Source organism: Dipteris shenzhenensis, chromosome 27 (genome assembly GCF_047967505.1).
Source record: "Dipteris shenzhenensis isolate YYH24624 ecotype China chromosome 27, Dip_SZ_1.0, whole genome shotgun sequence".
Classification (NCBI taxonomy): domain Eukaryota; kingdom Viridiplantae; phylum Streptophyta; class Polypodiopsida; order Gleicheniales; family Dipteridaceae; genus Dipteris; species Dipteris shenzhenensis.
This window is the reverse complement of record NC_141622.1, coordinates 12,076,788-12,104,420: the sequence shown is the minus strand read 5'-3', so window position 1 is coordinate 12,104,420 and position 27,633 is coordinate 12,076,788. Positions and strand designations below refer to the sequence as shown.

General features: G+C 41.0%; 1 protein-coding gene across 1 annotated transcript; it reads left to right on the top strand.

The window, feature by feature from the left end:
* Nucleotides 1-276: 276 nt before the first annotated feature.
* LOC147883866 (putative DNA primase large subunit) lies at nucleotides 277-26,428 on the top strand. The gene is made up of 13 exons (XM_087398885.1): nucleotides 277-630; nucleotides 22,027-22,110; nucleotides 22,301-22,365; nucleotides 24,030-24,078; nucleotides 24,212-24,259; nucleotides 24,374-24,463; nucleotides 24,688-24,747; nucleotides 24,962-25,021; nucleotides 25,154-25,228; nucleotides 25,369-25,454; nucleotides 25,568-25,661; nucleotides 25,777-25,884; nucleotides 26,066-26,428. Exons 1-13 carry the CDS (start codon nucleotides 277-279, stop codon nucleotides 26,123-26,125), a joined length of 1,233 nt encoding a protein of 410 aa, XP_087255011.1. The 3' UTR covers nucleotides 26,126-26,428.
* The last annotated feature ends 1,205 nt before the right edge of the window (nucleotides 26,429-27,633 follow it).

Here is a 27,633-nt window from a genome sequence, read left to right as displayed (position 1 = left end):
TTGCTCTTCATGCTTTTGGGTGGATTGCTCCTTCCCCCAAAACATGCTTTTTTGGGGGGGATTGCTCCTTCCCCCCAAACTATGCTTTTTTTGGGCTCTCTTGTCCCTTTCTCCTCCGTGACTTCCAAGCCCTCCTCCTCGACCCTCGACGCTGCTCCCTAGTATCTCTCCTCCTCGACCCTCGATGCTGCTCCTTCCCTTGTGGCACTGTTCCTTCCCCCATGGCCCCTCTGCGATGCTGCTCTACGCTGCTTCTTCTTGCGACACTGCCCTGCGATGCTCCTCCATGCTGCTTCTTCTTGCGGCCCCTCCGCGGTACTGCTCCTTCCCTCCACCACACTGCTCCTTCCTCCCCTACGCGGCATTGCTCCTTCCCTCCACCACGCTGCTCCTTTCCTCTGCGATGCTCCTCCTTCCCCCCACGATGCTGTTTTTGGCCTGCTTCTTCTTGCGGGGCACTATTTCGACCTATTTCCTCTTCCTCTGCACAGTTTCGGCTTTTCCTCCGTGCTGTTTCGGCCTATTTCTTCTTGCGAAGCACTACTTCGGACTGTTTCTTCTTCCTCCGCACAGTTTCGACCTGCTCTTGCCTTCAGTGGCAGGTTTCCTTCAATCGACGATGCTCCTTGGGTAGGCACAAAGGACAAATCTATTTCTTCTTCACAGCCCTTAGCAGGTTGCTCTTTCCAAACGAGATCTCATCTTGACGAAATCCAAACAACACAAGCTCACAAACAACAATGGCTACTCAATCATCCAAGTAAGAAAACGAAAGAAATCGAAAGTGTACCTAATTCATGCATGTTCTCCATTTTCTCCATTTCAGAACACCACAATTTGAAAGAAAGACTCTTGTAAAAGTAGGAATCTCGAAGTGTGATTTGAAAGTAGGGTCTTTAGTATATGATTTGACTTTCAGATCTTCAAATTTGAAATTTGAATTCTATATCTAAGATTTTGAATTTTGAATTTTGAATTTTAAATTTTAAATTTTGAATCTAAGATTTTGAATTCTTCAGATTTGAAATTTGAATCTTAAGATTTGAATTTTAAATTTTAAATGGGAAGATTTGGCCATGCGGCCAAATCTTCTGGCTTCTTTCAAAACATACAAGATTTGGCCGTACGGCCAAATCTCCCTAGACCTTGGTGATTTCAAAGAAGCTATAAAGATTTGGCATCATAACTAAATCTTCCTAAACCTTGCTGCTTTGAAAAGATTTGGCCACACAACCAAATCTTCCTCGACACTCGTGATTAGAAAGAAGATAGCAAGATTTGGCCGCATGGCCAAATCTCCCTAGACCCTCTGATTAGAAAGAAGCTAGCAAGATTTGGCTGCATGGCCAAATCTCTTTAGACCTAGGTGATTTAAAAGAAGCTAGAAAGATTTGGCATCACAACCTCTCCCCAAATCCTGCTGCTTTGAAAAGATTTGGCCGAACAGCCAAATCTCCCAAGACCCTTGTGATGAGAAAGAAGCTAGTCGCACAGTCAAATCTCCCTAAACCCTCGTGACTTATAAAAAGCTAGAAAGATTTCGCATTGTAGCCAAATGTCCCCAAACCTTAGTGCTTTGAAAACTTGGTGCTTTGAAAAGATTTGGCTGCACGGCCAAATCTCCCCAAACCTGGTGCTTTGAAAAGATTTGGCTACATGGCCAAATCTTTCTAAACCTATACTTTGAAAAGAATTGGTCGCACGGCCAAATCTCCATAGACCCTTATGATTAGAAAGAAGCTAGCAAGCTTTGACCACACACAAATCTCACCAAACCCTGGTGCTTTGAAAAGATTTGGCTGCACGGCCAAATCTCCATAGACCCTCGTGATTAGAAAGAAGCTAGCAAGATTTGGCCACACGGACAAATCTCCCTAAACCTAGTGCTTTGAAAAGATTTGGCTGCATGGCCAAATCTCCCTAAACCTGGTGCTTTGAAAAGAATTGGCCGCACGGCCAAATCTCCCTAAACTTGGTGCTTTGAAAAGAATTGGCTGCATGGCCAAATCTCCATAGACCCTTGTGATTGGAAAGAAGCTAGCAAGATTTGACTGCACACAAATCTCCCCAAACCCTGGTGCTTTGAAAAGATTTGGCCACATGACCAAATCTCCATAAACCCTCGTGATTAGAAAGAAGCTAGCAAGATTTGGCCGCACGGCCAAATCTCCCTAAACCTAAGTGATTTAAAAGAAGCTAGAAAGATTTGAATGATTTGAAAGAAGCTAGCAAGATTTGGTTGCACAGCCAAATCTCTCCAGACTCTAGTGCTTTGAAAGAAGCCCACAAGATCTGGACACAAGGCCAAATCTCCCCAAACTTTGGTGCTTTGAAAGAAGCCCATATGATTTGGCCACACATCCAAACCTCCCCTTCCAGTGCTTTAAAAGAAGCCCATAAGATTTGGCCGCACGGCCAAATCTCCCTAGTGCGGCCAAATCTCCCTAGAATCTAGTGCTTTCCAAATCTACTACTATGTCTAGTGTCAATTCTAGATTCTATTTCAGATATGTTCATCGATAATGTGTTTTGTCTAACATTAAAGATTATAAAGATGATAGTTTGTATATTGCTTGGGTTTTTTTACAAGAAAGACACAAATGTGAAGAAGGTTGAGAAAGTTGTAAGTGGATTTGCAGAAAAAAGCATACCTTGGTACTTTGACATATATAGTATTGAGGGAGCACAGTTGACACGAGTTCACTTATTTGTTTTGTCACCTAATAAAAGTGCATACACTTGTGTTGGATCGATACATCAAATCACTGAAGATGTGGTTGGAAAAGAGGGAGATATTGGATTGTTGATCATTATAAATCAAAATAAGAAGTTTCTCTTGGATCCCAGCGATTATGAAGCATCTCGTATGAAGTCTGATGTAGATGACAGCATGCACTCAAGAGGCTGGATAAGTGTTGAATCAATTGATGGAAATGAAATTGACACAGTGACAACAATCATTGAATCATATCGCAAAGTTTCAGCAACATTAAAGAAGCGTAAGAGTGGGGAAGATAGTGGGGAAGGAACAAAGAAAGGAAAATCGACTGTGGTTCAAGCACCGGGTGGTAGCAGAGAAGGGGCAAAGAAAGGAAAGCTATCTATAGTTGATGTACCACAAGAAGGAACACCTCCAGAGGGTATGCTAGCAGTTGTGGAAAGAAGTAGTGGTAGTGAATTGGAGCCAAGTGGAAAGGTCATAGGAAAAAAAGGGCAAAAGAAACCATCAGGCTTGGTGGAATATGAAAAATACTACCCATTCGGGTTGCATGGAACATTTTCAATTCCAGTTACAAGATGTCAAAAAGCTCCTCCAAGCTATGTATATAGAGGGTTGAACAAAGAGCATGTGGACAAGCTTGCTGCAGACTTCGGTTATAACTCTAGGCCTCCTGCTGCTGTAGCGGATTTAATGCCTTTCAATCCTGAAACAAAGCAGCCCCTCGAAAGGGTAGATAAAAAGGATTTAACCAAGTGCCACTATTGGATACTATCTAGACAACATTCAATATATGCTGCTAAAATATTCAATCTAATGATGATAATAGCACGGCCCAAAGAAAGAACTACTACCGCACCCGCCAGGCGAGGATTGTAGTGAATTGTCCCGCAGGCTTTTGTGTGGAGATATCGAAGATGGCAAACCTGGAGTCTCAAAATATCTTGAGACAATCTCCATACATTGATATACTTAAGCAGGTGAGGGGACAATGGATTCTCTTTAACAGACCCAAGAAAGCACAACAAGGGCTTGCAAAAGGGGCTTGCAAAAGGACATCCAGATCGTGAGAATTGGGATGTAAGTATAGATTTTAATTATGAATCATTTTTTACAAGTCGGATTTCGTAATTATTGCATTCTAATGGATTCATATATTTTGCAGGCTTTCATTGACACTGGCAAGGTAACATTGGGCAATAGCTTTGCCACGAAGGATGTACATATGATAATCACAAGTGATGCCATTTATGATGGTTGGATCTCCATCCTTGAGGATTACATTGCAGGCAAATATTCACAAGATGGAAAATGCCGTAGGCAACCCACAGTCTCAACGTTTAGATGCTTGCGTGGATTGAGTGATGATCAAATTGGTCAAATTCAAAATGACATTAAGGAAGGTAGAGTAGTCATAGCTAAAACAAAGAAGTCCTGATGCTATGATTCTTGATATTGAAGGACGAGCTATGCAGATCAAGAGAGATGCTGCACTGCAAGAAGAACTTTATATGTTTATATCCACAGAACGGCCTTCTTTAATGTTAAAAAATTGGGATGAGTGCAGATTACATTTTAAAATTACTCGAGAATTGTATCATCGGATTCATGGTTGCTCTGACTCATGGTTAAAAGTGAAGCTTCAACAGGGCAAGGAAACTCCACCATTGCCTGATGCTGCAAAGGGGTATCTAAGGTGGATTATGGGACAAAGTGAAGGTGCAAGTCATGGACCGAATTCCACCCGGCCTTGGAGGTTCTACACAGTTGGTTCAAACATGGAGGGAATGGAATTTATACATAATGTGTACCAAGAGCCAATGGCAATAGGGGTTGCCTTTTTGGATGTAATGTATGGACCAAGCAGAAGTAGAAATTGGAATGAGGATCGCTTTGAGTGTTTGTTGAAAAGCTTGATGACAATCGCTTCTCCCCCAGTGCAGTTCCTTCTTGTGGTTTTCTTGACCATGGATCATGTATCATGTTTGAAGAATGCATTAAATAAGACATGCGGACAATATAAAATACACTTCAGTTGCCTTAATTTTGAAACTGCAGATATATTTGTCACTGGATCTATGGATGGCTTAATTGCCTGTGTATTGGTAAGCAAAGAAAAGCATTTCAATTATATTGAGTGCTATACCAATGCACAATGTAAGCCATCAATATATGTTGCAGATGAAAAATATGAAAAATCAAGTGGTGCAGAAGAATCAAGTGATGAGGATGATGATGACGAGGATGATGATGATGAATTTGACATTGAATTGTCCTTGAAAAGAAAACGTTCAAGTATCATGAAAGACATGATCATGGGTTTCTGTCGAGAAGATGATTATGTATTGGACTTGTTCTCTGAGGGGCTTGCTGCAATAGAGTCTCTTTCTTGTAAGAGGCGTGTTGTTTCAGTTGTTGAGACTTATGAGGAGTTGGCAAAGGTTGAAAGTATATGTTGCACGTATGCTTACAGTAATAATGAAATTCGACAATGGGCTGGCTTGCAAGAACCAATATTGGCAATAGAGGGGGTGCCAAAAGAAGATGATAGAATTGAAGGTGGAGGGGATAAAGAAATTGATACCATACCACGACAAAAAGAGCTTCAACCCTTCAATGAAGAGCAGCGTGAGCATTTACAAAAACACGCTTCAAAGTTTTGGGAAACAGAAGAGGAAGCAACAGGTCCTTGAAATTGTCCTTTTATATGGTGTTCGTGTTTTCCATATGTTATCTTGCTATATTCTCCATATGATGTATTATTTTTGTTCCAAAGATCTTTTCATATTTCTTGGAAATTTCTTCTATGTCATTGCCATAATTCAAACATTCATATGTATTCTTGAATATGTTTAATTTTCTATATTTCATGAAAAGATGTGTGCATGTTGTAATACCTTCGGAGTGTGATACACATCCAAATTTATTTATGAGTTCATAAATGTTAAAAAGTGTGTTGAGTCTTGATCGTGATGAATGAATTAGTGTAAATTGTTGTTTCTATCCTTATTCACTTCATATGAATGCTCAAATATGTTTTGGCCGCTTGGCCAAATATTTTCTTAGTGGGAACACTCGGGCAATGCTAGATAATGTTGGACTCCACTCTATCTATTACGCAAAGGTTTTTGGCATTGTAAGGATATGTAGTTTTGGGGATTAAAATAACTTGAAAGGGTATAGATTCAACAACTTTAGGGGGTATACTAAGCATATGAACATGAATGCTTTCTTTTTTTTAGTATTCCAATTTTGTTTTGAAAAAGAAAAACATGAATGCTTTCACACAAACAAATTGCATTGAGAGCACACAACCTAAAGTTTGACAATTTGGTTTTCCATCTCAATCTTCAGTTTGTTTCTACTTATGAATTTAATTTCCTTGTTTATCAACAGATATTGGCCATCTCAATTTCACATCACTAGAAGCATTGCCTGTACATGTGACATTTGATCCAATGATTCATTATGTGCCTAATTTGAACATTAGCATGCAAGTTCCAAGCTCAACATGGTTGCTTGAAAATGTTGAGGATGCAATGTCTGCAGTCAATGTTCCATTGACAAATGTGAATGCAAGCTTAGAAGGTAAAGGAGAAGATGCAATGTCATTGTATGAAGCCAAGGTGCAGGAAGAAATCTTAGAAGGTAAAGGAGAAGACATAATGTCACCCTCAGAAATAATGTTAAAAGAGGTTATAACAAAAATAAGACTTAGTCTAGCAGTGATAATAGATTTGAAAGGGTTATTGCTCGAGCATTGTTTTTCAAAGTCAAATAAACATATGAGCTTGCACAATGGGAAGCATTGGCTTGTTCTCCGTCCTGGGTGTTTAGAGTTTCTACAATGGTTGCTCGATCACTACCATGTTGGCATTTGGTCCACTGGAGGAGAAAAGGGCATGGTGCAACAGATGCTGGACACTTTGGAGCATCATGTTAACAGAAAGTTACATTTCTTCATGGTTTGGGGTGCGATGGCATGCCACAAGCATACAAAGAGTAGAATCATTCGACCAGATAGGATGAATGTGGAAGCGGAGTTTAAACCATTAATGAGAGTGTGGTGTTGTTTTAAATAGGAATGCAAACTAGCAAGAATAGTGTTCATTGATGTTTCGCCTTACACGGGTTGTGTTAATCGAGCAGAAAATTGCATTTTTCCTACAAAATTTGATATAGATTGTGGTGATTCTATTTTGCTTCATGAGTTATTACCGTACCTATAGATGCTAGATGATGCAGTAGATGTGCGCAGTGCCATCTCTTCTAACAGATTTGGTCAAGCTCCGATTGTCGAAGGGCATGATATGTTCTATTATTTTCAACCAGTGATCCTTGAATTCAAAGAAAAAAACAAAGAAGTTCTCGAAAGGATGAATGTCGAATCTCATATGTCTACTCGTAGTTCAAAAAAAGACACAAAGAAAGGTATTACTTCACCTATAACCAAAACTAGAGTGAGAGGGACTTGTCCTACTACAAGAAGTATGGTGCATGCTCAACATGTTATATTGAATGAAGAGGAAGAATGCATGCTAGGAAAAATTTCCAAAATGGGGCCATTGAAAGATAGTGAGGCAAAACGCTTTGCTATGGTTCTTGGATGCAAGGAAAGGGGAATCACTGCCGATGCTGCAAGGGCATTCTTAGCCAACTTGATTCGATTTTATTGTATAGACAACCCTTAGGGAATGTGAGTGATCTTGTTAATTAGAGTTGCAAACACAAATGCTCAACTAAAACATTTGTACCTACATTCTGATTTATATTTGGACACTATTTGGTTAGATTCAATTTGCAAAACATTATGTTTCAATTTGTTTTGTGAAAGAATTAATAGACATTGAGTTAGTACCTTGTCCAAAAAATGCTGTGTGCTTTATGATGTGAGTTTGTATTCCTCCACTAAAAGAATGATTCTTTGATTTTAAACATATGATAGGTGTTGCAGATTGTCCTGAAAAGTTGAAGAGCTATCTTATTACAAATTTTGATCCTGCATCCAATGGCTTATGGAAACATAAATTGCCCATACCCATTGAGCACGTGTTCGAAATGAATGGCATCCATTATGAAGTAAAGAAATCAACAATACCTGGGACAGGATATGGTCTTTTTGTACATACGAGCATCAAGAAAAAACAAGATTTGATGGTATATAATGGTCCAAAGTATGATTATGATACTTGGAGATCTCTCCTCAAGTTTTTCCCAAGGATGAAGACTTATGGAATGTTTGAAGATCCATTCATTGAGCCATTGACAGATGTGAAATGTATTGTGGGAGATGTATTGTATGGAAACATTGCTGGATATATAAATAGCTCAATGTATTATAAAGAAAGAACAAATGTTATATTTGTATACATCCCTAAACTACCACCTTGGGCTCAAAAGTCACAAGGAAATTTGAGTGCCCATGGCTACATTACTGTGCAAACCATACAGGATATCTCCTTCGGAGATGAGCTACTTTGTGAGTATGAATACTAGTATGGAATTGTTAATGATTATGTTAAACGATGTGGTGCAAAATTGGCTATGTGTCAATGGTTTTGATTATATTTGGTACAAGAAAGCAATTTAAAAAAAGGTTTTTATCAAGACCATGTCTCTGGGTTTCATGAGCTCTATTGTGATGGAACAGTGTTTTTGAACACCACATTTATATGATGGATGTCAAAGCTCTACCATAATCCTATTGCATATGTCAATATACTGCAATTTATCAACATAGAAACATATGCATTTGACATTAATTTGATACATCTAATATACCAAATCAAAATTGACAGTTGTTGCAAGTTTAATTTTGTTTTTGAAGACCACATTTATATGATGGATGTCAAAGATCTATAACAATCCTATTGCATATATCAATACTCCAATGAATCTTCCTAATGCAACATCTATAAATTGGCTTTTGTTTGTGGTTTCGATGCATACGAAACAACAAACATCTTGCTTTCACTAGCAAATCAACAAATGTTTTGGCCATGGAGCCATGTTCACATCTATTAAGGCCTTTTGCCATAGCAACATACGGAAGATTTTTGCTTGGGTTTCTAGGAATTGGGAAAGTATTGTGCATGATCTGGTCTCCCCCAACATAATTGAAACTTGGGTCCTCAATGGAGCTAATGTTTCAATAAAAAACATCAAATTTTACTTTTGAAGTGACTATATTTTATTTCATGGGAATTGGGATTTTCCCAAATTCTCTAATATAGTGTTTGATGATGTGCTTAGGTACAAGGCCCGTTTGGTTGCTAAAGGGTTCAAGCAAGAGAAGGGTGTGGACTTTGATGAGATATTCTCTCCGGTTGTGAAGATGACCACACTTAGATGCATGCTTGGACTAGTGGCAGCAAAGGATATGGAGCTTATGCAGATCGATGTCAAGACAGCTTTCTTGCATGGGAATCTGCATGAGGAAATTTACATGGTGCAGCCGGAAGGCTTTGAAGAAAAGGGCAAAGAGCATTTAGTTTGCAAGCTGAAGAAGAGTCTCTATGGTCTTAAGCAAGTGCCTAGAGAATGGTATCAGAAGTTTGATGCTTTTGTTCGGTCCTAGGTTTTAGAAGGAGTGAAATTGATCACTGCCTCTACACTAAAAGGGCTAAGGATAATAGCCTGATACTGCTGGCACTATATGTGGATGATATGCTATTGGCTAGCAAGAATACTTATGAGCTAGATACATTAAAGGCCAAGTTACATGAGGCCTTTGATATGAAGGATTTGGGACTTGCAGGTCATCTTCTTGATATGCGCATCACGCATGATCGGCGGACTAGGAAACTCCTTTGGCTTTCACAGAAGGAGTATGTTACAAAAGTATTGCAGTGTTTCAATATGAAGGGGGGGAAGGCAGTGAGTACTCCATCGCCTCCATATGTGAAACTGAGTCATACAGATAGTCCCAAATCAGATGAGGAGAGGGCCATGATGGCCAAGGTTCCTTATGCATCAGCGGTTGGGAGTCTTATGTATGCTATGATAGCTACTAGACCAGAAATTGCATTTGTAGTGGGAGTTGTTAGCCAGTATATGGCTAATCCAAGAAAGAGGCATTGGGAGGCAGTTAAGTGCATCATGAGGTACATGAAGGGTACCAAGGAGATGTGCATCTGCTTTGGTAGAGGAGACATGCGTGTACTTGGGTACATATATTCAGACTATGCAGGGCATGTGGATAGCAGGAGATCCACTTCTAGTTATGTGTTCACCTTTGCAGGTGGTGCAGTGTCGTGGATGTTTCGCACACAGAAGTGCATTGCTTTGTCTACCACAGAGGCTGAGTATGTTGCAGCCACAGAGGGTTGCAAGGAGGCTATATGGCTTGATCGGCTAGTGGGAGATTTGGGGATTCATACAAGTGTACTGTTATGGATAAATTTGACCAAAGTAAAAAGGCATAAGTATGAGTGTGTGCTTGCATGTGTGGCAATCGTACAATAAAATATGGAGTGCATAGAGCCCAGGGTTGAGGTGGCAAGGCATGACCATGGGCCACCCTTCCACGTAAGAGGACCCATAAGGTGTGTTATACATAATCCATGGTAGTAATATTATAAAATGTAAGGTGGCATGGCTCCTCCATGTGCCACCCCTCCATCTAGGCGGTCCCATGCCTGCATTTAGTGAGATATGGCTCAAAGTCCATGGGAGAAGTAATATAAAATAGGTGGAGATGGATATTATATTGGGTTATTCCCTCCATATAGGATAGGCCCATGTGGGGGAGGTATAGAAGGTCCAAGAGTGCAAGTTAAATAATAGGGAAAGTAGGATGAGGTGGCAAGATTCCTTGTGCCAAGCCTCCACTTGTCCTCCTAGATGTTTGAACGTATTATAAAATTGGGAAGAGACCAAGGGAGTATCATAGACTTGGGATATGGGAGTTGATATATGTGGAAAAATGTGGCCAAGCGTTATCGCACACAATTGAGAGTGCGTAACCGCCTAGCCCACATGGGAGACTCTTCCACACACACCATGCATGTGGGAGGATGCATTTATTAGAAGAGACCCTCTCTCTTGGCTATAAAAGGAGGGGGCTATTCCTTGATGAGACACGCTCATTCTTGTAAAGTCACCTAGCTAGTACTTTGATTTCCCCCTTGCCTTCCTTTTAAATAAAGCATGGTCCTCTTCCCTTGATGTCTCCATCTTTACATTCCTCCTCCCATCATGTACATGCTTCTCTTCCCCCTCTCCCTTTCCCCTTATGCCATAGTCTCCCTCTTCATTCCCTCCCCTTCTAATCCCTTTTTCCCTCCCATGATAATGTTTCGCCCTCACGTTCTTCTTTCCTCTATGGCCCTTGAGCGTCGCCATACCTATCCTCTAGCCTCTAGTCTTGATTTCTTTTCCGGCTAACAGAAATGGTGTGGCTGCTCGGATCGAAATCTCGATGGCTAGTGGTGTAAAATCTGTTACTCCTACGAGTGAGTGCGGCTCTACGGCCTCTTCCATGCGTAGTTCTCTACTTTTGCACCTCCAAACTATGTGCCTTCCCTGTCTCTATAGCTGCAAAACCTCGCTGTTTCAGTCTGCCTGCTTTCTGCTCACGGTTCCTACGTGTATTCTGGCTGGCGAATCTTCTGCTCATACCGGTCGCATCTGTAGAACTGTAACATCTGTGCTCCCTCTGAGCTCGTGCACGCACATTTGCATCCACTGTGTACACCCGCGCGTATCGCGGACAGATCGCGATGATTTTTTGGCCTCGTGTGTCTTCTGGTCACGGACAGTTTTTCTGGGTTTCTGCAAAACTGTAACAGATCCCGCACCCCCCCTCTCTTCTCTTCTTCTTCTTCTTCTCTTTCTCTTCTCCTTCTCCTCTCCTCTCCTCTCTTTTTATTAAAGAGTGGGAGTTGAACCCAAGACCTCCCCCTTCACAAAAGGGAGACTTATCATTGGGCCAGCAAGTAGGAAGTAATGAAAATGTAATGATTTTTGCTTATATATTGAAATCTCGAGAACTGTAACTCTCTAACCGTGGGGAGTTTCCTCTTGCTGTAAAAAGCAAAAGTATTTCATTTCATGTGCTCTATTCATATCTTCTACTAGATCGCCGATTCAAAACTTTTCCAAGTTCACTTCATGGACGCACGCCACACGAGGAGGGTGGATATTTATGTCACTTCTCAACGAGTTTAAGGATTTGGTGCCTGGTCCTCCGCGCCTTACGGCTACCAATGGGCGAGATCTCTTTCTTGATCTTTATGTCAATCTGCAACAACTAATTGTACAGTGCATTGCTTAAGGAGACGACGGGTGGGATGATACACCGTGGATGATTCAAGGTGAAGAACTAGTGATACGCTGGGAGAACTTTGATTTTAATTCTACTCATTGTGCGGTGATCGAGCTACTTGCTGCTTCAGAGGTAATTAAAAGGGTGTCCTTCTTCGAAGGGTGGGATGCTTCCCAAGCTTGGGGGGAGATTTGGCGCATCTGCTTGTTAATTCCTATGGATAAGCTCGTCTTGAATGGTTTATTCTCAATCTCACTACAAAGGTTTCTAGGGCTCGGCTATGGTTGGTAATGTTTCGACCAAGGAATCCCTTTGTACCTAATCAACCCTTTGTGCCTCATTTTGAGCTTCAAGTTGTAATTCTTTTTGGTCTAAAGATAAACTATCAACAAAGGATTGCAAGTTTATTTGGTGCTGAACGTTTGGCTCAAGTATTGAATTCTCCCCACCCTCTCCTTCTACCTATCTTGGACTATCGAGAAACTTGGGATGTCCAAATTTTAGTCTTGGTGTGATGACATCTTGAATCCTTTAATTTGATGCTGAGTACTCGGCACTCATTTTTAGGCTACAAAAGGCACAAGAACATCACATCAAGCAACTTGAGGTGCAAGGAGATTCCCAACTAGTGTGTGAACAAGTTAGTGGAAGGTGGAAGGTGCATGATTCCACCTCTCAGAAGACAACTCCAATGGTGAGAAGAATTTTGATAACTGACAATTATCTAAGAAGACAAATTGGACCACAAAGTACAACAATGGCTTTGGCAGATTATTGATGTTAAAACTTAGGCCAAGCATAATGAGAAATGATGTTACTACAGTCTTGTGTAGGGTGATTTCATGCAGTTTAAGAAGCTCCATGAGAAGATGATCACTCTGATGCCACTAGTCCAAGCATGCATCTAAGTGTGGTCATCTTCACAACCAGAGAGAATATCTCATCAAAGTCCACACCCTTCTCTTGCTTGAACCCTTTAGTGACCAAACGGGCCTTGTACCTAGGCACATCATCACCTCTGACCTTCATTTTGTAGACCCATTTACATGGCAATGCTTTCTTTCCATGTGGCAAAGAAACCAAGTCCCAAGTCTTATTCTTCATAAGTGAACTCATCTCTGATTGCATAGCATACTCCCACTTGCGTTGATCCTCGCGCATCATAGCCTCTTTGTAGCAAGAAGGCTCCCCGCAATCAGTAAGCATCACATAGTCTACCCCTGGAACAAACCTACCAGGCGGTCTAGACACTCTAGATGATCTTCTCAAGGGCATTTCAACTTGCTGTCCCACGTGCATATCAGCCACATTTGGCTCATCATTTCCACCAATAGATGATCCATCATCTACCCTTGATTGTATACCTGTGGGGGTACTTGGTGGTACCATTTCTTGCACATTTGGTGCATGGACAGCTTGCTGTCTATCAACATATGCAGGTGGATTCACATCCTGGAAAGTGATTCTCCTCATTCCCACATCCCTCATGGGTGACTTATGCATCTTCTTCTCATTGAAGACTACATCATGGCTGCGTATGATCTTCTTTGCTTCTGGATCCCAGAGATGATAGCCCATCTCTCCACTTTCACCATAACCCAGAAAGATGCATTTCCTAGACTTAGGATCTAGCTTCTTTCGAAGCTCTTTTGGCACATATGTATATGCCTCACACCCAAATATACGCAAATGAGAGTAAGAGGGCTTCTTGCCACTCCATGCCTCTTCAGGAATACCACCATCCAAACTCTTACTAGGTGATCTATTGATCACATCCACTGCAGTCTTCATTGCCTCAGCCCAAAAACCACCAGAAAGACTTGCATTGGAAAGCATGGATTGCAACCTTTCTTGAATGGTACGGTTCGTCTTTTCTGCAACTGGATTTTTCTCTGGAGTACGAGGGGATGTGAGCTCCCTCTTAATCCCACGTGTATCACAGAAATGCTAAAAGTCATGAGAGAGATACCCTCCACCATTGTCAGTCTGTAGGCATTTAAGCATTCTACCTGACTGATTCTCAACCAAGGCCAGCCATTTCTAAAATACCTGGAACACATCACTCTTCTGAGCTATAGCATAAGCCCACACTTTCCTAGATGCATCATCAATGAATATCACATAGTATTCAACCCCACCTAATGACCGTGTAGGCATGGGACCACATACGTCTGAATGCACCAAATCAAGCTTTTCAAACTCTTTCTTTCCCCTTCTTTTATGGGCTGATTTAGTCTGCTTCCCATAGAGACAGTGCTCACAAAATTCAAAATCAAAGAAACTCAAATGCAGTACATAACCCAAACAGCATAAGAGTTTCATTCCATTCTGGCTCATGTGCCCCAACCTACAATGCCACAAAGAAGTGCTTGGCTGCTCGGTTATTGCAACAACATGATCAAATACCCCTGATACATGTAAGGGATACAAAGTCCCACACTTGGCACCCTTGGCCAAAAGCATAGAGCCCTTCTGAAATTTCCAACTCTGAAAGCCAAAAGTGGTGTGAAAACCAGCATCATCTAGCTGACCCACTGAAATAAGACTCTTGGTCAACTTAGGCACATGTCTCACATGTTTCAAAATAAATGCAGACCCATTTGCAAAAGAAAACTTTATGTCACCTACTCCCACTATGTCACATGCATCGTCATTTCCAAGATGCACACAACCTGTCTTTCCACTGTCATAAGTGGAGAACCATTCCCTATGGGGAGTAACATGGAATGAAGCACCAGAATCCAAAATCCAATCCTGGGAATATGCATCATCTGAAGTGGTAACCAACTCTGTAGATAAACTAGACATGAAGAGAACGTCATTGTCACTATCATGTGTGACTGCATTAATCTCCTCGATCTTCACTTTTCCTTTGTCCTCCCTTGGACTCTCTTCCTTTTGATTTGCACCCCAATTTGCATTCTTTTTCTTATTATTTTGCTCTCTTTTCAGCTTGTAGCAATCCTTTTTCATATGGCCCTTCTTGCCACAGTGGTAACACTCAATGTTCCGTGCCCTGGATTTGCTACGAGACTTCCCTCTTTCTTGGGACTTCCCCCTGAACTATGATCTGCCCTTTGCACATTTAAGGCTGCATCCTGCTTGTTGCCATCCATAGACTTCCGTCTAATCTCCTCAGCCAACAAGCTACCCACAACATCATCAAATTTCAATACTCCACCAGGTGCAGAGTTACTGATAGCTGTACGGAAGGTATCCCATGAGGATGGCAATGAACATAAGAGAAATATTGCCTTAGTCTCCGCATCAAAATTCATCTTTTGAGCTTGAAGCTGGCTGAAAACAATATTGAATTCATTCAAGTGAGAAGCAATGGAGACCCCTTCCTTCATCTGCAGCTCAAACAACCTCTTCATGAGGTAAACTTTATTAGAGGCAGTTTGCTTTTCATAAGTGGCACACAGTTTCTTCCACAAATCTTCCGTAGTCTACTCATTTACTACTGTGAAATAAACTGACTCTGCAAGATGAAGTCTAATAGTAGATTTTGCTAATGCATCCAACTCATTCCAATCATCCTCAGACATATTTGCAGGCTTAGCTTCAATCCCTACCAAGGGTTTAATCTGCTTCTTTTGAATAAGCACATCCCTTATTTGTTCTTTCCACAAAGAAAAGTGTCCCATCAAACTTTTTAATGCTAAAAAACTCCTTTTCAGACATGGAAGAGGATGCCATGATGCAAATGAAGCAAAAATCCCAAATGCTAGTGCCTACAAGAGAGAATCACACCAAATACCAGGTGCACCCAAATGTGTATGCCACAATAGAGTGAAATATCACCAAAACTCATGTCTCAAAGCATAGCATCTGACTCATGTGCATATACTATGCATCCATATGAGCAAATCTGGCCCAAAAGAAAATGCCAACTACAATGGCAATCCAAAATGCCAATAAGTGCCAAATGACTCCAGCATAAACAGTGTCCACTGGCATATGCATTAATAATATCTCATCCAAGAGAGCATAGCACTATCAGTGCATCACCTACAATGTGTCAAAGCTCTCCCTCAGCATAAAATAGCATCCATGTGCAAAGCGTCCATAAAAATAGCATCCCACAAGGCAATTTGGGCCTATCAGCGCATCCAATAAGGACTGCAATGCATCCGAATGGCCTATAAATCATCCACTGCAACCCAATGCACACCAGGAATGAGCGCACACTACTCAAACTGCAACCAAAGTGATCTGCATAAGGTATGCTCAAGAAATCGTAGTCCCATGGTAATGACCGCTACTGAAAATAGAACCTGAGATGCCTCAAAACATGGGCGCCATTACATAATTGGACTCAGCAAGAAAATCTGTAAATATCTCTCTTTTGCCGGAACTCCAAAATCCCAACCGATGAGTGAGAAATGGGAGTCAACACTTATCCACTACCATGTGGCATAAATCTAAGGTTTCAAAACCTTAGAATGAAAAATGCATAATAGAGAGACAAAATCGAATACATAGAGATCTATAACACTGAAAATCCTCCAGCGAATCGCGCAAGAACTGACAGGTAGGGGTTTTTGGGCATCCAAAACGCAATGGGATAGACGGTTTTGGAAACCGTGGTCTCAATCACCGGGTCCAACACACGGATTAAAAAACGTTTTTGGAAACAAAGCTATTTGTAAACTCCACCGGAGTGCGAATGATGAGCAACATAGAAGTTTTAGGACCTCCTGAGTCCACCGAAACTGACAGATCTGCAAATGGTTGCTCCAAACTTGAGTTCCAACACCCGGGTAGAAAAACGGAGAAACTGACACAGTGAGTCAGAAATCCAATGAAATGATCCCAGCTTCAAGAATGAAGGTGTTTCCAAGCTCCTGAAGTGAACTGGACACCAAAAGCAAGCAATAGTTGCCTCTACAAGTCAATACGGGGTCTCTGTCATCGAACAGAATAGGGAAAAGCTCAAAAAACGACTTTTTCTTTGAAAACACTTAACAAGCTCTCAAAACCACTTCGCAAAACCAAAGTGACTTTTCCAAAGGTTCCTCCAAGGCCTCTACACACTCGAATGCAAGTAAAGTCACCCACAAAGCTTCCCACAGAGCTTCTCCTTCCTCTCATAGAGCTGCTGAGCTTCAAGCATTCACGCACGCTCAGCTAGATCACCCGGGCTCTGATGCCAGTTGAGAGTGCTCTCAATGGAAGCAAGAACGGAAGAGGGAGAGAGACAAACAAAGGGCCACACAAGTTTTGATGGGTGCAAAACACCCTAATCTTCTTTTTCATTCATTTATATATGTGTTTGAGTATTGTACATAACCGGGGTAAAGGCACAGTGACCTTTAACCCCCACACCCTGGTTGGTATGGAACAATTTTACCAAACCAAGCAATTCTCCATACATAGCTCCAATTCTCTTTGTAAAAAAGATAGTTAGTATTACTGGGTTATGCATGGATTATGACACCCTCAAGGAGCTCATAGTTAAAATTTGGTTGCCAATGCATTAGACCAACTACATCTTGGAATGCCTAAATGCAGTTGAATATAATTTCCAAATGTGACCTTAAGAGTGCATGCCACTAGATTCTTACTCCCAAACTAGACATTCTAGAATGAAATTTTCACACAAAAAAGGACCAGTATGTGTTAGTGGTTATGACCTTTAGAGCACCTACAACTTTCAATTGTACAACTTTGTGGATCTTCAAGTCTCCTTTCGGCAAATCAATTTTAGTATTTTTTGATGATGTGTTGGTTTTTTCTAAGGATCTTCCACAACATGCATAACATGTCCAATAAGTCCTATAACTTCTCAAGGATAATCATTTTCCATCAATGCCAAGAAGAGTAGTTTCATTTTGGAGGAGAATATTGCTTAGGGTACATCATCGATTCCATTGGTTTGTTCCTAGATCCAACCAAGGTGAAAGACATCATTGATTATGAGGTACCAACCAATATTTATTGTCATTTAGGTCAAGCATATAGAAAGAACATCAAAGACCTAGTAGAGATTGTAGAGCCCATTAGCAATATTTTGTAAAAGGAGTGAGGACAAAGAAGGAAGCTATTTGTTTCAGTACAGAAGCCAGGAAATCCTATGCTTTACTGAAGGAGACAATCATCACAACACCATGCCTAGAAGTGGCACTAGTCATTCTATGTGAGGACCAATGTTAGTGACTATGCCATTGGGCAATCTTGGAGTAGCAAGGTCACTCCATCATGTTTAAAGGTTGAAAACCGATTCCAATAAAGACTAAGTACTCAATTGTAGGGCCTATTGGTATATTTTGCAAGGAGTGAGGACAAAGAAGGAAGCTATTTGTTTCACTACAGAAGCCAGGAAATCCTATGCTTTACTGAAGGAGACAATTATCACAACCCCATGCCTAGAAGTGGCACCAGTCATTCTATGTGAGGACCAATGTTAGTGACTATGCCATCGAGCAATCTTGGAGTAGCAAGGTCACCCCATCATGTTTAAAAGTTGAAGACCGATTCCAATCAAGACTAAGTACTCAATTTACAACAAGGAGCTATTGGTAATCATCTATGCCTTGAAGATTTGGAATCAATTCCTCTTTGGACAAGAGTTCACAGATTGCACAGTGAGGTATTGTGATGATGCTAGCAAACCAATGGTCCAGCAAATCGGTTCAATGGAGGTTCTCCAATAGTTTGGGGGACATGGAGGGGACATGATAGAATATATTGATGCAATAGACAACCTCATTGTAGGTGCTCTCAATACCAAGGGCATGGTCACTTCCATTTCCATTCCCTTGGGGGCTAGGTGCCCAAAGATGTAGAACTAGGACCATGATGCACTTAAGTTTTGAAATCACTAGTACAAACTGATGCTCAACAATCATCCCAATAAATACTCCATACACCCAGGTGTGACTATTTTGCAAAAGACACTTATGTGTCATTTCCTAGTTTGGTCATACATTGCTGCATGCAACACATAGTTTGATTTTGGGAAGACATAGAGGTATGTTGGAAAGTTAAGGGAGTGTAGTGTCTTGGTTTCATCATCTAATGTCTTTTTTGCATGTTTGGTTCTCCATCTTTGTTAGTGTACATTGTGACTGACAGATGGAGTGTCTAGTGTGCCTTCTTTCTTACTCTGTTTTGATGAAAATTGATGTTGCATCTGTTCATGAGGCATATGTTGTAAGTTTGGATCTTTCTTCTGGTGGTTTAGTTGTTTATTTGAGCAAGGACAAGGATGTTTCAGTAGAGAAGGGTGTATTTTTTAGTTTAGGAGTTGTTGCTTCCATAGTCAATGAAGATTTTTGTGATCGTTGAGGTGCTAAGTTGTGTGTATCATTAGTATTGTGGTTGATTTAGTGTTTTGTTGTATGTTTCTTATATTGTTTGGTTGTTTTCAATCACATCGCATAGCAATTTCTTATTTCTTTAGGGATCCTTGTTTCCCTTCTCAACTGCAATCACTCTATTGACCAATTCACCATGTATCTCGATGTTGTGCACCTCAAGCAAGGCCACTCATCAACCAGGATCACAATACCATGCCAAAATGACAACTAGGTGATTTCCATTGCCATAGAGGCCCACTTTTAGTTGCTCATCTATCAAATGGATGTGAAGAATGCCTTCCTTTATGGGTACCTAGTTGAGGTCATTCCATATGGATCAGTTAGAGGGACATACAGTTCTAGGATAGAAACATCTGAAATGTAAATTATTGAATCTATTTTATGGTTTAAAGTAGGATCTTAGCTAATGGAATATTAAATTTGATGGTTGTTTTCACAGCAACTTATTTATTGAACTTCATCTCCTACTCCATTCCTCTACATCCTTTAGACTAGGAGTATTGTAGCCATAATCATCTATGCAGATGATGTACTAATTGACATGGGTTCATGTGGATAGTTACTCGCTAATGTAAAAGCAAAGTGACATAAAATTTCTCCATGAAGGATATGTGTTAACCATAAGTTAGTTTGAGTGCCCAAATTGGGTCACCAAGTACTTAAAGGCACTACTAAGCAACCAAGTGGCGAGTCATCAAGCAACAAGCATGAGCAGGTTGTCACCACATATGCAAGTGAATAATTGGTGATAAGTTAGAAATAAAATATGGGTAGGTTGTGGAAGGTAGTTAGCATAGATTCTTCCTTAGGATTATTTAAGTAGAGAACTGGAGATACAATGGATTTGAGTCTAAGTGTTTGGAAACATAGAGTTAGGCTATTGAAGCAAGTGTTACTCAGAGAGATAAGATAGTGGCTTTAGCTGAGGCAAGCAAGGGTGAGTGTTGCACCAACACCTTGTTGCATGAGCATGACTCTGTGGTTGCGATTTCTTGAAGAGAGGGCTATGAGCCCCTTCTCATGAGTAATACAAGTTGGTTTCATCTCATACACCTCTAATTGTATTTACTTGTTGACTCATTCCCTCGTCTCCATACGGCCTATCCATGCTTGCAGAGCAAACTTGATAGATGACACTCAATTCCCACAACCAAGCACCATTAAGATGCTAAGTGCCAAGAAAACTCCAATGTAACTAAATCTTGGGAAATGTTTTGAGATATGAAGGTGAGTTTGGCAGTGGGCTGAGCTTGATAGTGGCTGAGCTTTTGCAATTATCCCCTTACTGTAGGGTCCCAATCAATGGGAGGATCCACTAGTAGTTGATTCCTTTGTTACAATATTCATGATTGACACTCCTATGGTTGAGACGAGGCAGTACCCATGATCACCATTAGAATAGGAAAGCATCATCTCCCAGGAGACATCATGGATGGTGGCTTTGGCATCAGTATAAATTTTGGGAACCTTATATATTGTCTAAAACTCAGCGGTGTGAAGACATCTCCCTTCCAAGTGCATATGGTGGATCAGAGACTTGTGGAACCTAAGGATGCCATGGAAGAGTGCCGAACCATTGCTGCTAGGTAGACCTTGGATCAAGAGTGCCAAAGTGGTTCAATCAAGGCAATAATTCCAACCACATCCCGAGCAAAGTCCCTAGCACAACTGTAGAACCAGGGACTTAGAGGGGATCGATTTCCACAAGAGTTCAAATCTCAATTGATGGAGATGCATATCTTGCCTATTGGTGAGATTGACACTTTTTAGGTAGCAAAGATCAAATAAAAGATAAAAGGAAATAAGCTTGAGGAGCAAAAAAAATTGTATCCTAAGAATTTCACTGAAAACATCATAGGGGAGTGAGAACTAGTCAAGCCCAAGGCGACAATTATGCAACTGGATACTCATCACTTGGTACCCGAACAAACTCAAGGATTAAATTTGGGCACAAATGAGAAGCCACGCATACTGCAGATCAGCCAAAATGTTGCTAATGACCAACTCCATGATATCAAAAGTCTTTTCATGCAGTATAAGGATGTATTTGCTTGGAGCTATACTGATCTACGTGGAGTGCCACCCAAGATATGTAAACACCAAATTCCATTGTTACCCAATGCTAAGACAATTTGTCAATAAGACCATATGAATTATGCTAATCAGGTAAAAGTCGAGCTCAATCAAGTGATCAAGGAAGGTTTCATCTCTGCAATCAATTAAAGTGATTGGTTGTTCTTCCCGATCATGATAGTGCCTAAGAAGAATGGAAACCTCCTAGTTTGTGTCAACTATAGAAAGTTCAATGCCCTAATGATATCATAACCATTTTTTATCCCATTCACCGATGCTATCCTAGACTAGGTAGGTCACGAGATGTACTCATTCATGAATGGGTACAATGGACAAAATTAGGTCTTCTTGGTAGCCAAGGACCAGGAAAAGGTTGCATTCATTACCAAGTGGCTAAGGTTATGCCTTGGGTTGAGAAATGCACCATCTAATTTTCATTGGTTTATCATTGAAACCTTGAGGAGTACTTGACCAAGCTCATAGCAATTTACTTGAATGAATGTTGTGTTTACTCGACAACCATTGATCACCTTGCTTGCCTTGAAACAGTCTTTGTTAGGTATAAGCAGGCAATAATCTCTCTCAACCAAGCCAAATGTGTCTTTTGTGTTAGTTGTGATTCTTGGTTGATTCTGTGTATTTTGCAGGTTCCCTTTGAAGAGGTTCCTGAGCTTGTTGCGAGTCGCAGAGTTTTCATTCAGAAGGGCCAGGCATATGTTCCCAGTAGCCAGGTATAAGTATGTCCAGACTGGACTCCTAAAAGCGACCTTGAAATCTCCTGTTTCCCTTTCTAAGAAGAACAACTCCAACAAGTATTAACAATATGCTTTTGAATAGAACAAATATACTGCAATTACTGAAAATCATTGCAGAACAAGCTTTCTAATGCAATGGTCTACCTTTATGTCTTTATGCTTCCAGTTGGCCTCTCTGGTTGTAGGGCAGTTCCGCAGTAAACTCTCAAAAGCCCTTGTTTTGACGAATCGGTAAGTCCTTGTTCCTGTTTCAATTTATTTATGCTTGTTGTGTAATTAAGATCTGAGGATTTCTTGCACACTCAAATAAATGGTCTAATAATGCATGAACTACTACTAAATGGAATGCTCTTCTTTATGTTGCCGATAACCTAAGAAACTTAGCATGGTATCCTTGCACCTTATGTAGGATTGCTCCGGTCATGGTTGATGTTGGTGTCATTTTATTCAAAACGGTGTGGAGCCTATGGTATTGAACTTGTTAGAAACACCATTCTTTATGGAAACCTAGTAACGGTGCATGACAATTAACTGCCTTTTGGAAGGCTTCTCAGACTACAAAGACTCGCATGGGGAGGGTGAGATTGCACGTTCTATAAAAATTTACTAGCCATTATGGTTGCTTACTTTCTTTGTGGCATGGGATGTTCTGATTACGGCAGATGGCAGGGAGGTAATGTTAGAACCAGGATTGAAAGGTAACAGATTATCTATCGTAGATATTTGTTAAAAGCTATATGGAACATGTTTTAGAAGCATGTCAGCGCTCTTCCAATTGCAAGCCAGAGAACAGTAAAGGTGCCACCCTTGGAGCTTGTATAGTTCACTCGCAGACTTGCAGTTTGTCACTCTTATCCCTACATGCTATTGTTTAGATTGCTTTCTTGTTGGTGATTGAATCCTCAAGCAAGATGAAGCATTACCTTTATTGGTGATCACCAAGTCATCTTTCCTCTTGATGAACTAGTAGAATAGTTCCAGCATTGCATCTCAGATTGTATATATGACAAGGCTGAGATGATATAATAGACCTTGTTGATACATTACTTTTCTTGGGAAAGAGGAAAGAAATTGTAAGCCATGTTACAAAGCATTGCCTTACTGTTGTGGCATCACTAAAGGTAGAAAGGCTTGAGCAAAGAGCTGGCCTTTGGTTGAAAAGGTGCATCCCAACTACCCGAATAATGCCCTATGTATTGCACTCAATCAAGGACATAGCAGACATCTTCTAGACATAGTGCTGATTTGGGACAAACGGGAAGATGAGCAAGGAGGCTACCTTTAATGTTGGTTTACGTGTTTGTCATGAGGCTACCTGCTGGCTAGAGGTGTGGAGGAAGAGGTTTTGATAGCCCATGATAGGTTGAATGACATTTTAATGGTACTTAACTCTGTTTTAGTGGCGGAACAGAGCTCAAATGGATATATTGTTGGGACAACAGATCTGAACTAGCCAGGGAAAAGACACGTGAAAAGGAGAAGAGACAGGTAGAGGGTTTTGAGTGTTGGTGCCATGAGAAGATAATAGAGGCAACAGATGTGAACTAGCCAGGAAAAGACGTACGAAAGGGAGAAGACAAAGGTAGAGGGTGCTGAGAGTAGTGGTGCCATGAGCACATAACAGAGGCAAGGTATGAAGCAAGAGCATGCTGCCACATGGCAAGGAGGCTTTATTCCCACATGTGAGCAAGCAATGAGAAATGGATTCTGGCCAAAGTTTGCAAGCAAATTTATTTTCTTTATTTATCCTCTTTAAAAAGGCATTGTTTATTTAGTTTATTTATTCCTCTTTGTTTTATTTAGTTATCCTCTTTCCCCTTTAGACAATATCTTAGCTAAATTTCCCAGGACCTTGAGTAAAATATCTTATACTGACAATGCTCTGCCACTTGCAGGAAGTGGATGGCTATGATTGCTGACGAAGAGAGAGACCGTTTGACTCCGGTTTGCTGCTGCATGCTGTGGCTCTTCAAGTTTACTGACCTCTTCAGTAGCTGTAAATTCAGTTGTCTACATCCAAGTTGGAATTTACTTCCCATAATAATGTAACACTGGTGTGCTTGGCTGATCTTGATAGATTGTGGAGGCACTGAGCTCACGGTACTTAGGACCTGATTATTCTCAGGTTGTCTGCATGTATCTTTCAAAGTTTACTTCTTAATTGCCTTTATGTACTCATATGATCTTTTATTCCAGGCTGTATATTCACCTTATTAAAAAGTGGTCTGGTTTTAATTAGGTGAAGTCAAAAACAGAAGTTGCACTTCAGGATGTAGCCAGCCTTGCTAAAGAATCCTTTCCCCTCTGCATGCGGCACTTATTTTATAAGGCAAGTGGAGCCACAGCATATACCTTAAATATTCTGTAGCTCGTAATGTGATTCTTGCAGCTGTGAACTAAAGCCAACTTTCTTGGCCTTTGAAAGCTCACATTCATCGTTAAAGGTTCTGGGTTCCTTACCTCTGTATGTTTGGGTCGTCTTAATTTGGTTTTTGAACAGCCAAAATCAATTGTGTTTTTTGTATGCTTACTGAAAGGACCTTTCTAATGTAGCTGAGAGAAGAACACCATCTAAAGCATGGAGGCAGACAGCAACTTGGGCTGTTCCTTAAGGCAATCTTCTTTTCAACCTTCTTTGCTTAACCTTTTATTAGTGATTTCTGCTTGCCATGGCATGGGAATAAATGCTCTCTATGGTTTTGTTCTGTGATTTTATTCTCCTTCAAACCTCAGCTCTGGTTCTGTTTGTAAATTCTTACATTAAACAAGCTGCTAAAATTTACTGGACACTTTAAGGAAATGATGGGCTTTATCCTTTTATTTCCAGGGTGTTGGGTTGAAGTTGGATGATGCCTTGGCCTTCTGGCGGTCGGAGTTTGCACAGAAGGTTGAAGCCTTCAATACTTCTATCCTAGATCATCCTAGATCATTATCTTCAACAGCTTGCTTGCATATCAAGGTTTCAGCAATTTTCCACTATTTTCATCGGATTGGTCTGAATGGGCATATTCTTAAACAGGTGGGTGTAGAAAGATTTGACAAAGAGTATGCCTACAATGTAAGGCACAATTATGGCAAAGAGGGAAAACGGACTGTAAGTTAATACAAAGTTTTTTCCTCCCAGTTAATGGAAAGTATGCTTAAATTTAAAGGAAATTACAAAGAGTTTGTATTGTACTTGAATGAAAAGGTGTTCTCTTTGCAAAGCTGGAGTGACAGAATTTTATGCTGCAGGATTATACACCGTTTTCCTGTAACAAAATAATTTTATCAACTCCTGGAGTTGGAGATCATCATGGTTGCCCTTACCGCCACTTCAGGTCTTTTCTTTCGACTGATTTCTGTCTGAACACCAAAATGAGAGTTCCTTCAAAGAGATTGTTTCATGAAAAGCAACGGAGTAAAATTTTCACTTTACTTCCTCTTATGACAGTGAAGAAAACTTAAGGGCAGCTCTTGGAAGCTTACGAGTTGGTGGAAGGACGTCAGATGATATCGTGGACAAAGTTCGCAATCGTCACTATCAGGTATCATCATATGACTGCCTCCAGTTAATCGCTTAATTTTAGGGGGTGGTTTCAAGTTTGTAATTTGGAAGTGATTATGTAGGATGCTCATTCTTGAAGAAAACTCTAATTACAGCTGGCGTGCGCCCTGACATTTGAGGCTGTACATGGGTGTGCTCCTGATGTAGGCATCAATCACCCAAACCAGTACTTTGAACAGAGTCAAAAAGTTAAGCAAGCTAAGGTATACTTGCTTTCTCATGCGATCAGGACCAAGATTGGCAAAAGTGCTAGTGATGTTAGAACTGCATATATCAGCAACCCTAGGCCCTGCATGCTGATTTTAAATAGGTAGCATTCATCTTATATCATGGGCCTTTTCCTGCCCTTCTGACTGGAGTTTACCATTGCTTGCCTGTGAATAGGCCACCCCAGCAGCGGTGGGTGGTTCTTCAAATCCTCCAGTCACTCCCAAACAAGTTTAAGGAGGTTCAAGGCTCTTTCCGTAGTCCATTGTGATGCAATATGGAGGCCAATATTCAAATACCTCCAACATGGGGGTTCCCCCCAGACCAATGTACAGTCGGATGGAGGCAACATTGAACAGATATGTTACCGCAACTCAACTATCTGTCCTGCATCACGACCTTCCCCCTCATCAAGAAAAGGTGTATAAAGATTTTAAGAGCCCATCTTAGAGTTAAAGTGGGAGTTTCATTGTTGGACTTGACCTCCCATTTGGGCATAAATGGTCTCCTTCCACGTCTAATGTTGTAATATTGTCTTTTTCCATAGCTTTTTTTTTGTGGAAACTTTTCCAACCATTGTTGAGCTTTCATGCCAACTTTTTTGCTTGGTCCCAATGCTTTTTTTTGTGAGGTTTGTTGACAAATTTATATGTTTGAGTGAACTTAAGGTGACATTTGGCTTGTAATTTCTAGCTTATGGTAACATTCACCTTATTGAATTATGATTGTTTTCTTGAGTTAAGCTTATGATTTTTGCTTGCCTTGAATGCATAGATATCATTTGCCAGGCTTCTTTGATCCTCATTGACATTTAAATCATGGAATCTCATTTGAGTGTTATCTACTCTCTACCTAAATTCATATCTACTCAAAGACACATCCAATCGAACCCAAACGAATTGCAAACAACAGTTGTCTATTTGAAGAAAACTCGGGGAGGTGGTTGTCTAAGACATTTGGGCGAGAGGTTGCCTGACAAGAAGGTGAGAGAAGATCAATTAATTAATTGTTTGTATGTTAAATAATGAATTAATCTTAATTGATGTATGTTGTTTGCATGCTAATTAATCAAGTGTATCAAGCTTGTCTCCCTCACCCCTTGACTCAGTCCCCTCCCCCTCACCGTGTCTCAATAGACTCGCGCGTCCCTTCTCTCGCCTCATATCCCCCCTTCCGCTCCCTCACCTCAGAGCCCCCCCCCTTCGACTCTCTCTCGACTCGACCCTCCCTCACTCCGCTTCCTCCAGCTCAGCCCCCTCTTCCCTTTCCTTGCCCCTCTAGCTTAGCCCCCTCTCCCCTTTTCCTCTGTCTCTCCCCCTCTCCCTCCGCTTAGTGGACCTTTGCCACCCTTCCTCCATATCTGCTATGGCTAATCTGTCGCCCCACTTTCTCCAAACTCCCCATGTCAGAATCGCTAACTCCACGCAGGGCATGAGACGGTGGCGAATGGGTTGGCATGGGTGATGCTGTTGTCAGTAGGAAGGAGTGGCAAGAGAGAGCGAGGGAGGAGGTGCGGGAGGTGCTTAGGGCCTTATGTCATGGAAGGGAAATACGCAAGAAATAGCTATTTCTGTTATGGAGATTGTAAACTTGTGGCCACTCCATTGGAAAAGGGAATCAAGCTGAGTAAGCATGATGAGGCTGAAAGTTTGCACACTCTTCAGACAGTTGGTGGGTAGTCTTACCTACTTATGTTCCACTAGACCAAACATTGCCTATGCCACAAGGTTACTCAATTGGTTCGT